We start from the raw sequence: 13,164 nt of genomic DNA, 5'->3' as shown, positions 1-13,164 counted from the left end.
TTACATATTCTTGTCTTATATATATAAATAAAACGTATATATTTACATGCACTTAATTACTTTATCAAAAAAAATACACATAATTACAAAATATATTTAAAAAATTATTTTTAAGGTTCATAATTATTGTTTATATTTAATTTGCAGTATTTCTACAAAAAAAATACTAATTAATTGGATTGACTATTCAGATATTAGGTGTATTTTAATTTTTCTTTTTGGTAATAAATGCTAATTATGGTTCATCATATATATAATATTCCATCTACCCAGTTATTCTTATCTCGAAATTTTTGGGCACGAGAATTAAAAAGAAGTTGTGTATTGATTAAAAATGATAGGACCCATGCATTTTGAATGGTTGATACTTTTTACAAAAATAGATCAATAATAATGGAACAATATTATAATAAGTGAGACGCAAATAATAAGATGAAAGAAATAATATTTTTTATTCTAAGATAAATATTTTTTAAATAATAAAATTAATAATGTACATGGATGATATGACATAGAATTGGGACAAATCAACTCATCCGATTTTTGATATCACTTGAATTTATTTTTTTCTAAAAAGAAAGGGAATAAAAACGCGCGCTAGATTAAATTATGACTTTTTCGTCCTAGAGGAGAATTATCATATTAATTAATTGAAGAAATGATGTTTAATTAGGACTTTTGACTTTTGAGGGATGACTCATCCGATAAGAGGTAATTAAGATTATATTTAAGACGAGCACGAGGTACATGTGACATAAAAAAATGATGTTTAACCAAACATTTTTTTTTTCAGAAAATACTTGGAAGAGGAAAAAACTGTCGTTATTTGAAGATGCATGGGTTAATTTCATAAAGTGTTACTCGCTCTGTCCACGATAAGTGCATGTGGTGTGGATGAGAGAGCACGAATTTTAAAAAAAAATTGAAAAATGTGTATAAAGGAGAAAAAGGATCCCACTAATTAATTGATTTGTTAGGTATACGTAATAAATAATTAATTAATAGTTTGTGAGATGAAATTTTTTATAAATTCGTGAATGAGGTAAATTATAAGGGTATATGTCTTAAAATGAAAAGAATACATTATTATGGATGGATGAAAATGGGAAAAAGATCACACTAACGTATCGTGGACAAGGAAGTATTAAACTATGATACTTGATCAAATGGATTAGAGTTAAAAAAAAATTTAGGACAATAACTCAAACTGATTTAGAAATTAGGACAAAATTTTTCAAGCTTGCAAAAGTAGAACACTAATTAATAAGTAATACATATACATGACAATTATCGGCCCTTTTGAAGAGTTTCAGGTTTACCGAAAACTAAAATGAGCCGAAAACTAAATTTTCCGACTTGCAAAAGTAGGACAATAATTAAAATGGATCGAGAATTGTCCTGCGGCTGTGAGTGCATTACTTATTAATTATAACATCCAACTTTTGTAAACTTTTTTTTTTTAATCATAGTTTCCAAATCAATCTAAGCAATTGTTCTAGAAATCCTGTTACTTGATTGGTATACTTTAAATTATTTAAGAATGAATACTAAAATTCGTCAAAAAAAGAATGAATACTAAACTTATGATATACCACTTTATCGGCCATAACGCCAATTTCAGAGATCGAGTTCAATATTTATTAGTTAATTTCAACTTACACTCGATAACAGCAACATAATATTAATCAGTTCTTCATGCTAATCACGACAACCTGAAACTGTTAATTTATTCTATACGTACATGTACGTAACTAATTTATTTATTTTTTTATAAATTTACATAGAAGAAAAATCGAGCTTTATTGCATCGGACAGCAGCAGCAGCAGCTTCTCACTGCTGAACAAGACGTTGAATGCCAACCGGAAATGCATCGGCGGGCAGCAGGGTTTTGTAAGATCTGGAAGCCGTGACGTTATACGAAACCTGCGTCGGGTGATAGTTATCGAAGAATATATACTCATCTCTGTCGCCGCACACCGATCCATTCGGCACGCACTGCCCCGGCGCCGGCGCCCCCTCCGTCTGCACCTCACAGCACGCAGCGTTCGACACCTTGATACCGGTGAGGGAAGGGTCTCCGAGTGCAATGTTGGTGCTGTTTATGTAAGTGAATTGGGCGTTGGGTAAAATGGTGTTTAGGTCGTTGATCAGTGAGACGAGCTTGTTGTTGAATAGTCCCACAGCGATGTTGATGGCGTCGACGCATGGCGATCCATTGGTGATTGGATAAAGAGAGAGCTCCTGAGGAATGCAGCCGATCAAACCGATGCCGAAAACCGCTACTTTTCTTGCGCCGGAGCTGTACAGTGTCTATAAATAGACAACGTCGTTATAACATATCTGTCATCGTATAATTAATTAAAGGGTTAATTGTCTGTAAATACACGAATAATATCTAAAGTTTAATTTTTAACCAAATCTATTTTTTTCCTCAAAAAACACGTAAACTTTTATTTTTTTGGAATTTGACCTGAGATCAAAGTTCGCTGGCTAATAATTGGATTGTCTGATGAACAATCCGAATGTACTGTTGAAAAGCTTCTGCTGTTATCTTTCTAATTATACTTATATTGTTGGGTTTTGGTAATCGAAATTGATTGAAAAATGACATGAAAGTTGATATCATGAAAATCTTTACTTTTTCTTTTTTTCGGCCGCTTCATTTGACCAAAACCCAACAATATGAGTATTATTAGAGAGCTATCGTCAAGAGGTTTCCAATGGTACCTTTGAATTGCATATCAGGCTCCAGACAATCAAGTTATTAGTCAGCGAACTTCTAAACTCGGGCCAAATTCCAAAAAATTGTATTTTTTTTACTAAAAGAATAGATATGGTTAAAAATTAAAATTTGGGTATTGTTCATATATATATATATATATATAGGCAATTAATCCTTAATTAAAAACATATACATGTATAATAGCTAACCCTTAGTTGTCGAGAGAAGGTTTCGATCAATAGGTTGGCAAATGCATCGGGTGTTAAGAGACTAAACAAGGATGGTAGTGGCTTCTGATAATAGTTGTTAATATAGTCGTTGCTGCCCATGTTGACGACGTACAGGCACCGACGCAGGTAACTGTCGGCCGCCGTCGGATTCCCGAGTAAGGCGGCGATTTGACCGATTGCTGCTGCGTGATTTGCTAACTGCCTGTTCATGCTGAATCGGTCACCCTATATATACCACAAACATGGGCCTCTCACACACTTTAGTATATATATATATATATATATAATAATATATGAAGGAAAAACGATAATTAATTGAGTGTGTGTGCGTGTGTGTGCTCAATCGTCACCAATAGTATCCCGGAGGAATCAAGGATTCCGGCTGCTCCGGATGCGTAATTCAGCCCTTTGAGAACGTCGGAGCTTCCTCTGCTCACAAAGGGCGGGATTGAATTGGGAAAGCCTAATAACTGAGCTGCAAATTACAAATCAAGAAATCAATTTATTGTTTGAGATCGAATTAAAGGATTCGAAATGATGTAGAATATTTATATGTATATACCTAGAAAATCAGGTATATTTTTGCCATTGGTGAACCTTCCGGTGGGAAGGGAAGCGGGATAATCAATACCATAGGGCAGATAATTTGCTTTGGCAAATGTGGGGAGGGCATTGTTGTTGCCATTGTCGAACTGCGAGTCTCCAAAAATGAAGAAGCAAGGAACTTGTTGGGCGTGGATTAGAATCTTGGGCCTCATGCTTGCTGATAGGATAGTGAGGATTATCCATTTTGCAAAAGTAGTGGCCATTGGGATGGGATGGATTTAGCTGCGAAATAAGAGTCTTATATAGTTTTGCCATGCACGTACTTGTACGTATATTATATGCATGAAATCGTATTTTATTTCATTCCCATACCTTTGAAAAATACTTACTTTAATTTATATATATATATCCTAACCAACCAAAACTTCACTAGCTGGGAATAACTGAAAGTGTGTACGTGTGTGTGGAGTGTAGAATGGTATATATACTTTATTATGTATAATTAGTTAGGTTCTATTGAGAAATTTATTTCTCGTGGGAAATGAGAATAATGAACAAATCAAAAAATTCTAATATAACTGATGAACAGACGTATCTATTTAATATGTTGAAAATTTCGGCCCTCTGAGATACATATGTGTGTGTAGAGGTTCAAATGAGAAAGAAGAACTATTTTAGCCTTACGATTATAATGATCTAGGGCGGATGCATAATTTTACTGGATGAATACATCAAACTTAAGTTCGAATCTTGGAGGAAGCGATTTTTTTTTAAAACATGACATTTTCTATTCATAGCTTGTATTCCTTTTTTGGTAACATCACATATTTTCAACTCTCTCTCTCCCTCTCTCATCATCACATATTTGCATAATTCACCTCTCACGGCTACTCCGTGCTCTTCTCCTCCTCCACTATTTCAAGTGACAACACTTTATTATCTTCTCCTACATTATTTCAAGTGGCGATATGGTGAGATCTCGATCCCATTGCATCTCTCGAATCAGACTATGGCGTTCTTTGCTCTTCTCTTTCACTATTTCAACTAACTCACCCGCAACCGCCACCCAATTTCGACGATTTTACGTGGTACTTCCTCTGCCCACTAATAGTGTAACACAATTACTCCATTGAGCATCCACAAAGAGCGTAACACTTTCCTTTTTAGGACATGATCTAACTTTCTCATTTTAACTACAACCACTAATTTTTATATGGCGTCACACTCAATTCAACCACAATCACTCATTTATATTTAACACACATCTACCAGTTATTTTTCTTAAAATCTGTGTCCACCAAAAGTATTACATTCTTGATGAACAGAGGGAGTAATAATTAATTAATGGAGTATCAATTAAAAATTACACTAAAAATGTGACACATTTTTTTTAAAGCTTAATTTTCTGAATACTCGTATTTTAAAAGAAACGAATCATAAATATTGGGAGGAAGGAAGTAATATGCACTATTCGTAGTTTGACCTTAGTTTGAACTTATGTCATAATGTTCGATGGTACAAGCGAGCTGGCATAATGGGCCTAATGGCTTCTAGGGAATAGCTATATATTTTGCCTTAAAAAGGAATACTATCCCATTATATAGTCAACTTTGAACATCCCATATTCAAATTCAAATAGTTGCAGTTATGTCTTAAGTCGTATGTTTGAGAATCAGAGCATATAAGGATAATTTTTTTTAATGTTATATTGTAGCCAAAGCAAGTTTATAATAATGTTAATAATTTAAAAAACCATTTTATTTAATCAAAAGTAGTAACCTCAAGATAAAAATATATTAATGCTAACTATTTTTGTAAATATAAGCTGAAGATAAATAGACGACTTTACCCTCATTGAAACTGCAATAAAAATAAAAAATAAAATAAATTGAAAGTAAATATAAATGAAAAAAAATTAAATATTGAAAAAATATATAAGAACTAAAAGAAAATTTCAAACAAAACTCAACCTACCCCCAACCCGTTGCCTGATCCCCCCTTATCTGTAATTGGAGGGTATTTCGCTAAGCTTATTTTAAAGAGCTTATAAATTATTGGAGCTTGTAAGATATTTCAAAAACTTATAAAATGTACTAGTTTTTAAGAGCTTATAAAGTTGTCAATGTGTGGATAGTTGAGCTTATAAGTTAGAGAGTGAATTTTCAGTTAAAAAGAGAGAATCTTTATTAGAGAGATAAAATCGAAAAGTGATGAAATTAAAATGATATATGATGAAAATAAAAAAAACATAGTTGAGTTATTTTTGTAAAATGAGTTATGCTTATAAGGTAATGAGAAAATAAGTTGGGATAGAGGAACTTATTTTTACACCTTATAAGCTCTTTAACAACTTATTTTACCAAACACTTTGAAGGAGCTTATAAGCTCCCAAACAACTTACAAGTTATTTTAAAGAGCTTATAAACTCAACAAAACACCCTCCACGTCCGCCCTATGTGACAACCACCGCCTCTGACACCTTACCCAAGTCTGCCTAGTGTCCGACAATGGCAAATTCGGAAATTTCGATTTGAGGGTGTGACATGGGTCGAAAATTCGAACAGTGGACGGCGACGAGAAGATTGAAGTCTAAAGAGAAGAAGAGGATGACTGTCTATATAGAGAATACGACATTTTTTAAGAATATATTCACAAACACAAACAAATTCACATATAAAATTAAATAGCAAAAATTCGATCTATAAATGGGAGGACATTTTATCAAATAGACATGTGGAACCTAATTTGAATGATGAAAGTACCTTGGAATTATATGGAAAGAGCTCGAGGCAGATGATAAGATTGAACGACGAATAGATTGAAGTGAATTTTTTTTTTTTTTATCACTCACGTTCTCACCTCTCTGTTTCTCTCTCTATGCGTTCATATATATAATGACTATTAAAAAAAAAAGGAAAAGCCGAAACAAGGTTACTGCTAATTAAGTGGTACATTATTTCAAATATTACTGATTTTTTTAGGGAAATGGGTTAGAAATGTACCCCCACCGCCCCATGTTGCGTTCGGTAAAATAGTTATTTTAATATTTTTCTCCTTATAATATCATGCATAGTAATTCATCAAGTTATTCAAATACAAAACGTTTATTAACTCGCGGAAATAAGTACTTGATCATTTATCATTAATTATGAGCATTTTTTTATGCAACGACTAAAAGTACAGATGATGTTCTTTCAATGAAGTTAGGGCATTAAGTGTGTTTGGAGGTTTGGCCAAAAATAGATAGGGGGTCGCCTAACATAACTTGACCTTGTGAGTTATTTACTTCTAAAGTTAATTTCATTTTGCATTTCTTTGTCTTTATTTATAATCAAAACAAAAAATTATAAATCTGAATTGAAATTAGTTATATAACTTTATAAGATCAACAATCATAATTCAATCAATAGATTGATATTCGAGTCACCTAGAGGTCGAAATAAATTATAAACTGTAAATCATAAAGTAAAACATTGAAATATATATATATATATATATATATATATATATATATATATATATATATATATATATAGGGGCGGTTATTCAATAAACCACCCTTATTTTAAGAATTACGAACCAGCAAAAATGCATGAATTTTATGTATAATACGTATGAATAAATAAAGGCATGAATTGCGAAAAATAATTTTTTGCTACCTTTGGGATTCGAACTCAGGACCATGAATTTATCCAACAAGGTGATGAATAAACCGTAGATCTTGATGATCTAAGGGCTGAAAATGATTCCTAATTTATATTTTAAGAAGCGTTCTTATTTTAGCCTTCCCCTATATATATATATATATATATATATATATATATATATATATAGAGAGAGAGAGAGAGAGAGAGAGACACACACACACACATAGAACTCTGAAAAACTTGAAAATGAAGACTATTATTAGAAGAAAAAAAATCCATAAAAGGAAAGAGAGAGTCAGACTTAGAGTATCCGTAGTGGGGGCCTCGCCATCTTGTGCACCCCACCCAATATTGCACCTCACACGCTCGCTCCAAGCTCCCAGCTTCGCGTTTGACTCGGGAAGAGAGAGAAATTAAAGAGGTGCGTGTATAGTACCGTCCAATAAGAATTAAGCAGGAAATATATATATATATATATATATATATATATATAGGGGCGCGCTCCAGTGAGACCCCCTATTCTTCGTGTAACATGAGTACAATGAATAAGACATATAATACTAATGAACAAAACGTACATCTAATGAACAAGATGTATATACTGATGAAAAATAAAATTTAAAAAATTCGTAATGAATAAGACATATATACTGATGAACAGGGCCGTATATACTGATGAACAATGCAGTATATACTGATGAATAACAAAATTTAAAATATTCTGCTCCCTCCAGGATTCGAACCCTGCGAAAAAAAAAATCACCCTATCCCCTAATTTTATTGAGATCTAGGGCACGATCTGGTGCGTTTATTTTATCAATCCTATGGCTGATATTGTATCTGGAGGGTGATTTTTTTTTTCGCAGGGTTCGAATCCTGGAGGGAGCAGAATATTTTAAATTTTGTTATTCATCAGTAAATACTGCATTGTTCATCAGTATATACGGCCCTGTTCATCAGTATATATGTCTTATTCATTACGAATTTTTTAAATTTTATTTTTCATCAGTATATACATCTTGTTCATTAGATGTACGTTTTGTACTATTTTTCATCAGTATATACATCTTGTTCATTAGATATACGTTTTGTTCATTAGTATTATATGTCTTATTCATTGTACTCATGTTACACGAAAAATAGGGGGTCTCACTGGAGCGCGCCCCTATATATATATATATATATATATATATATATATATAATTAAAATTTGAAATCTGCAGATTTTTGAAGAACTCGACTTAGTTTTTTTTAAGAGCCTCTATGGCTCTCTACTATGGGGAAGAGACACTCTTATCCGGCCCAGGCTTTAACAACCCATATTTTATAAGTTCATAAATTTTCATTTTTTATTTTTAATAATCGTGAAAGTTCTTTTGCTATAGTTTTAAAATTTTCCATATCCATATATTCGGAATTGTAGAAGTCCAACATTGAGCCTAAGAGGGTGTTTGGCTGAGCTTATAAGCTCTTTAAAACAACTTATAAGCTGTTTAGAAGCTCATAAGCTCTTTCAAAGTGTTTGGCAAAATAAGCTCTAAATAACTTGTAAATTGTAAAAATAAGCTCCCCAAAAAAAAAGTTACTCTACCCTAACTTATTTTCTCATTATCTTATAAGCAACACTCATTTAATAAAAATAATTCAACTATGATTTTTATTTTCATCATATATCATTCTAATTTCTTTTTTTTTCGATTTTCTCTCTCTCTAACAAAAATTTTCTCACACTAACTAAAATTTCTCTCTCTAGCTTATAAGCTCAATTACTCAAACATTTTTAACAACTTATAAGCATTTAAAAAACTACATTTTATAAACTTTTGAAACATTTTATAAGCTTTTTAAAATAAACTTAGCCAAACACCCTCTTAATCAGACTTATTAAATGTTTTGTGATAATGGGCTTTATTTGGATGGCCATATCTTCTTGGGTCGGTGAGAATGGAGCCACAACAGTTTTGACTTTTGAGGATTCAAGAAACAATATTTATTCATGAAAATTTTAATAATTCGATAGAATTAACATTTATTTCTTTAAATAATCATCTTATACTCTCTGTACAATTATAATTAATCTATCCTTACAAACAAATCATAGAGTATTCACATCAAAATTTATTGAGTAATTCTGGCTAGTTATCAACAAACGCAACCAAGGGCGAAATGTCATCATAGGCATGGCTAGTTGTCAACAAACGCAACCAAGGGCGAAATGTCATCGTAGGCAGTAGCGCCGGCGACGGCCGCCGCCGCCTCCGTGGGATGGATTTCATCCCAAAACCTATAGTCGTCTCTGTCGCTGCATGGAGCGCTTCCCTCAATACACAGCCCCGTCCCCACCACGCAACACGGCTCACTCACAATCTTTATATTACCTGAAATCATCATCAATACAATTATCATATAAGTTACTGTTTGAATACACCAACTTTCGTCCAATTTCGAATTTTAACATTAACTTTCGATTTTCTTTTTTATTAAAATACATGACTTTAATATTTATTTAATTTTTGTCACCGATCCACATTTCTTCTAAATTGAATCTGAAATGGCATATCAGACAGATGATTAGGACTCATCGGCAACACTTCAGTACAAAAGTACCCGTATGACGTCCATGAGTCCTAATCATCTTTCAGATATGTCATTTCAGATTGAAAAAAAAAAGTTAGTGTATTTAAACAGTAATAACTCATAAAATAACGAGTCAGGGCTACCGGTTGACGCAGAGAGGGCGATAAATCGGGTATACACAAATTTCGCTTTTGGATAATCACGATTGAGGTTGTCGATTAGAATCTTGAGATGTTGATTGAAGATTTGGACGATGGCGTTGCTGGTTTCGACGCACGACGAGGAATTGGGGGAGCCGTAGGCGCCGATAACCACCGGCATGCATCCTAATTCACCCACTTCAGATACGGCTACTTTTCTTGCTCCATCTTTGTACAGCCTCTGGTGAAAAATTAGTAAAACTTGGCTTGACATAACAAATTTAATTAAAACAAAGGGAAAAAGAGAAGTAAAAAAAAAAAAAAAATCTTACCCGAAGCTGCTTTGAATATTGAGTGATGAGAAGGGCGGCGAATTGTTGTGGGGTATAAATTGTGGTTGAGGAATAGAATTGTGGGAAATAGTTTAGTATGTAGTCGTTGGTGCCGATTCCCACATAGTATAAACACTCATTTAGGTGTTTTTTCGATCCTCCTAGTAATTTTTGGATTCTTGAAATTGTGATTTCATGATTTGATAGCTGCTCGCTCAAACTCAGTAGATTACCCTAGCAAATAAAAATAGGCACAAACTCCACTATTTCAAATTAACAAACTTTGTTTAGTTTGTTTGTGTGTGTGTGTGTGTGTGAGAGAGAGAGAGAGAGAGAGAGAGAGATTATACGAATTGGGTTCCAGTTTCATTAAGAATTCCACCACCCCCTGAGCCATAGTTGAGGCCTCTGAGAATGAATCGAGTTGTACCATTGGCAAATGGAGGGATGGAATTTTTGAAGCCCAACATTTTTGCTGTAGCCATTAACCAAGATAGCAAACACCGACATGAAATAAGTGTATAATACTATATAGTAACATATAATTAAACTTATTATCAATTTATGGCTTAAACTTTGGCGTATGATATATCAACATTTCTATCAAAAATGTCACTGAATCAATAAATGGACAAAAGAATTATTGAAAATATTAGAGATATATACCTCTTGATCATAAGCAAAACAAACACAAAAAGACTAATAAATAAGAAGAAGAAGAAAAAAGCATACCAATAAAATCTGCGATATTTCGACCATTGGAGAATCTACCGGTAGGGCCAGTAGGAAAATCTATACCATAAGGTAAATAATTAACTCTTAAGGTAGTCTGGAGATAATTGTTGTTACCATTGTCTACAAATGAGTCTCCGAAAATGAAGAAGCATGAAAATTGTGGTTCTGCAACAATTAGGATTTGAAAACACACAAGATTTTGCAGTAAGAAGCATAAGTAAAACTTAGAATACTTGTTTTTGGCTGAAGCCATCGCGAAAAGTTGAATTTAATAGGACAAAGCAAATTAACACATCTTTATAAGCATAATATTCAGATTTATAATTTAAGTAGGGTCCATATTGATTAAGACTGTTTTCATTCAAAGACATAAAATATAGTTCTCCAATTCTGTTATAATTCTCTACAATGAAAACCCTATACTATATAATATGTGTGTGCAGTGACGTAGCCAGACTTTTCAGTTAGGGGGGGGCCAAATACTCTCTTGGTTCCAACTAACTTCGTAAATATTTTTTTTACCGTCTCAATTAAGATGATCAATTTTCTTATATGGAATAAATATATATAAGCAAAAAAAAAAATAATCACTTATTTCACTTTATTACCGACACTTAAAATACTAAGTTCTTAAATTTTCTATCGAAAATAAGTTGATCAACTTAGCTGAGACGAAGAAAGTAATAATCATAATATTATAAAAGACTCCGAATATTAGCAATTTCAATAAAATCATAATGCTACATTAGTTGCACCATAATATTACAAAAATAAAAATAAATATTCTACCATCATAAAATTTCTCTTCTATTTAATTTTCATGTTTTGAAATCGCTACATAATCGTTTCATTAGTACATATTCACAAATTCATCATTTCTGATGTAAGATATTAGACAATCATTCGATAACGTATCACATATACGATTGAGTAGAGAGAAATTGGAATTATTACTAAAAATAATACTAATATTTATGTATTTATTTAATATTAAATATAAAATTACTAAAATACCCCTAATGTTTTTAAAATTTTCAGTGGGGCCCAGTGCCCCCACTGGCCCCCCTCTAGCTACGTCACTGTGTGTGTGTGTGTGTTGACAGAGAAACTTAATGAGTTAAGCATAGCTTAGACAATTTCATGTCCTAATTACTCTGTCTAACTTAAGAGGATTTAGCCGATGAGGTATAACTCAAGTGGCAACGCTGAGGCATCTAAAGACTCTTTTTTGTGAGAGATCTTAGATTCCATCTCGCCTACGTGCAGATAGTTTTTCCACTTTTGTGTGAGTAGTTTTTCCACTCTTGTGTGGATAGTGGTCCTGCTTGGGTGCAGGTTGCTTATTTGATTATATATTAGATATATTTTTAAATTTTTAGAAAAAAATTAAGATGATTTATTTAGTTGCAGGGCTGAGTTGACAAAGATGTTGATCGTGATTAATAATGATTTGATTGGATGGTTGACCACGGCAAATTTGAAGTATACAAAATTATATATATATATTGGTTGCATTTCAAGCAAACCATACGTATTTTATGAAGCAATTATTCTAGTAAGATAGAAAAGTAATTACAAAAAAAAAAAGTGAATTTAAATGATCTAGAGCTGTAGGGGATGGTATATATAAATTTTGAAATGTATAGGAAATTCGTAGTGAAACTACTACGCAAAATTTATTCAAGCGAGACAGCCAAAAATTTAGAAACTGAAAACAAGACAATGTTCATATCTGTACTTGCTTTCTGTTTCTCTCTATAATAAGTATCTTATCAAATCGTTCTTATATATTTTCTCTCAATTTTGTCGATTGGGTTGGTGAAATATTGAATCAAATCTTGTGTCTTAGGTTACACGAAATCATATAGAAAAGTCAAAAGTCAGACTTAAGTTTTTATACGTTAATCTCTTGTATTAAATCCAACATTATACATCAATGGCCGAAAATAAAAATTGTATTTTAAGCCCAATCGAGTAATTATTGATGGGCCAGAAAATTGTATTAATAATTTTTTATGATGGGTGATTCTATTTAAAGCACTCCATTTTACTTATTATAGCCCTTTTACTAAAAAATAAATAAAAATAATTATAAGGTTATTGTCATATCCTCCCTCCGTCCCTAAAAATTATGGACCAAAAGAAATGACACATGTTTTAAGAAAAAGTGTGGTAGTTGTGTTTAAATGAAGATTGAGTCCTACACTTTTTTGTAAATATTGAAAGAAAAAGTT

At 32.4% G+C, this 13,164-nt stretch overlaps 3 protein-coding genes across 4 annotated transcripts in view; all 3 read right to left on the bottom strand.

Moving 5' to 3' along the window:
- The window catches only part of LOC130985259 (uncharacterized), a 920,555-nt gene that overhangs the window by 354,311 nt on the left and 553,080 nt on the right, over positions 1-13,164 (bottom strand). The gene's annotated exons all lie outside the window — the stretch shown is intronic.
- Positions 1,616-3,763, bottom strand: LOC130985282 (GDSL esterase/lipase At1g29670-like). Its single transcript, XM_057908186.1, has 4 exons — positions 3,516-3,763; positions 3,304-3,428; positions 2,933-3,178; positions 1,616-2,311 (listed from the first exon to the last, which is right to left on the bottom strand). Exons 1-4 carry the CDS (start codon positions 3,760-3,762, stop codon positions 1,832-1,834), a joined length of 1,098 nt encoding a protein of 365 aa, XP_057764169.1. The 5' UTR covers position 3,763; the 3' UTR covers positions 1,616-1,831.
- LOC130985296 (GDSL esterase/lipase At1g29670-like) lies at positions 9,158-11,223 on the bottom strand. The gene is made up of 5 exons (XM_057908200.1): positions 10,928-11,223; positions 10,546-10,670; positions 10,196-10,429; positions 9,867-10,104; positions 9,158-9,524 (listed from the first exon to the last, which is right to left on the bottom strand). Exons 1-5 carry the CDS (start codon positions 11,181-11,183, stop codon positions 9,331-9,333), a joined length of 1,047 nt encoding a protein of 348 aa, XP_057764183.1. The 5' UTR covers positions 11,184-11,223; the 3' UTR covers positions 9,158-9,330.

This window comes from Salvia miltiorrhiza, chromosome 5 (genome assembly GCF_028751815.1).
Source record: "Salvia miltiorrhiza cultivar Shanhuang (shh) chromosome 5, IMPLAD_Smil_shh, whole genome shotgun sequence".
Classification (NCBI taxonomy): domain Eukaryota; kingdom Viridiplantae; phylum Streptophyta; class Magnoliopsida; order Lamiales; family Lamiaceae; genus Salvia; species Salvia miltiorrhiza.
This window is presented reverse-complemented; position numbering and strand designations above follow the sequence as displayed.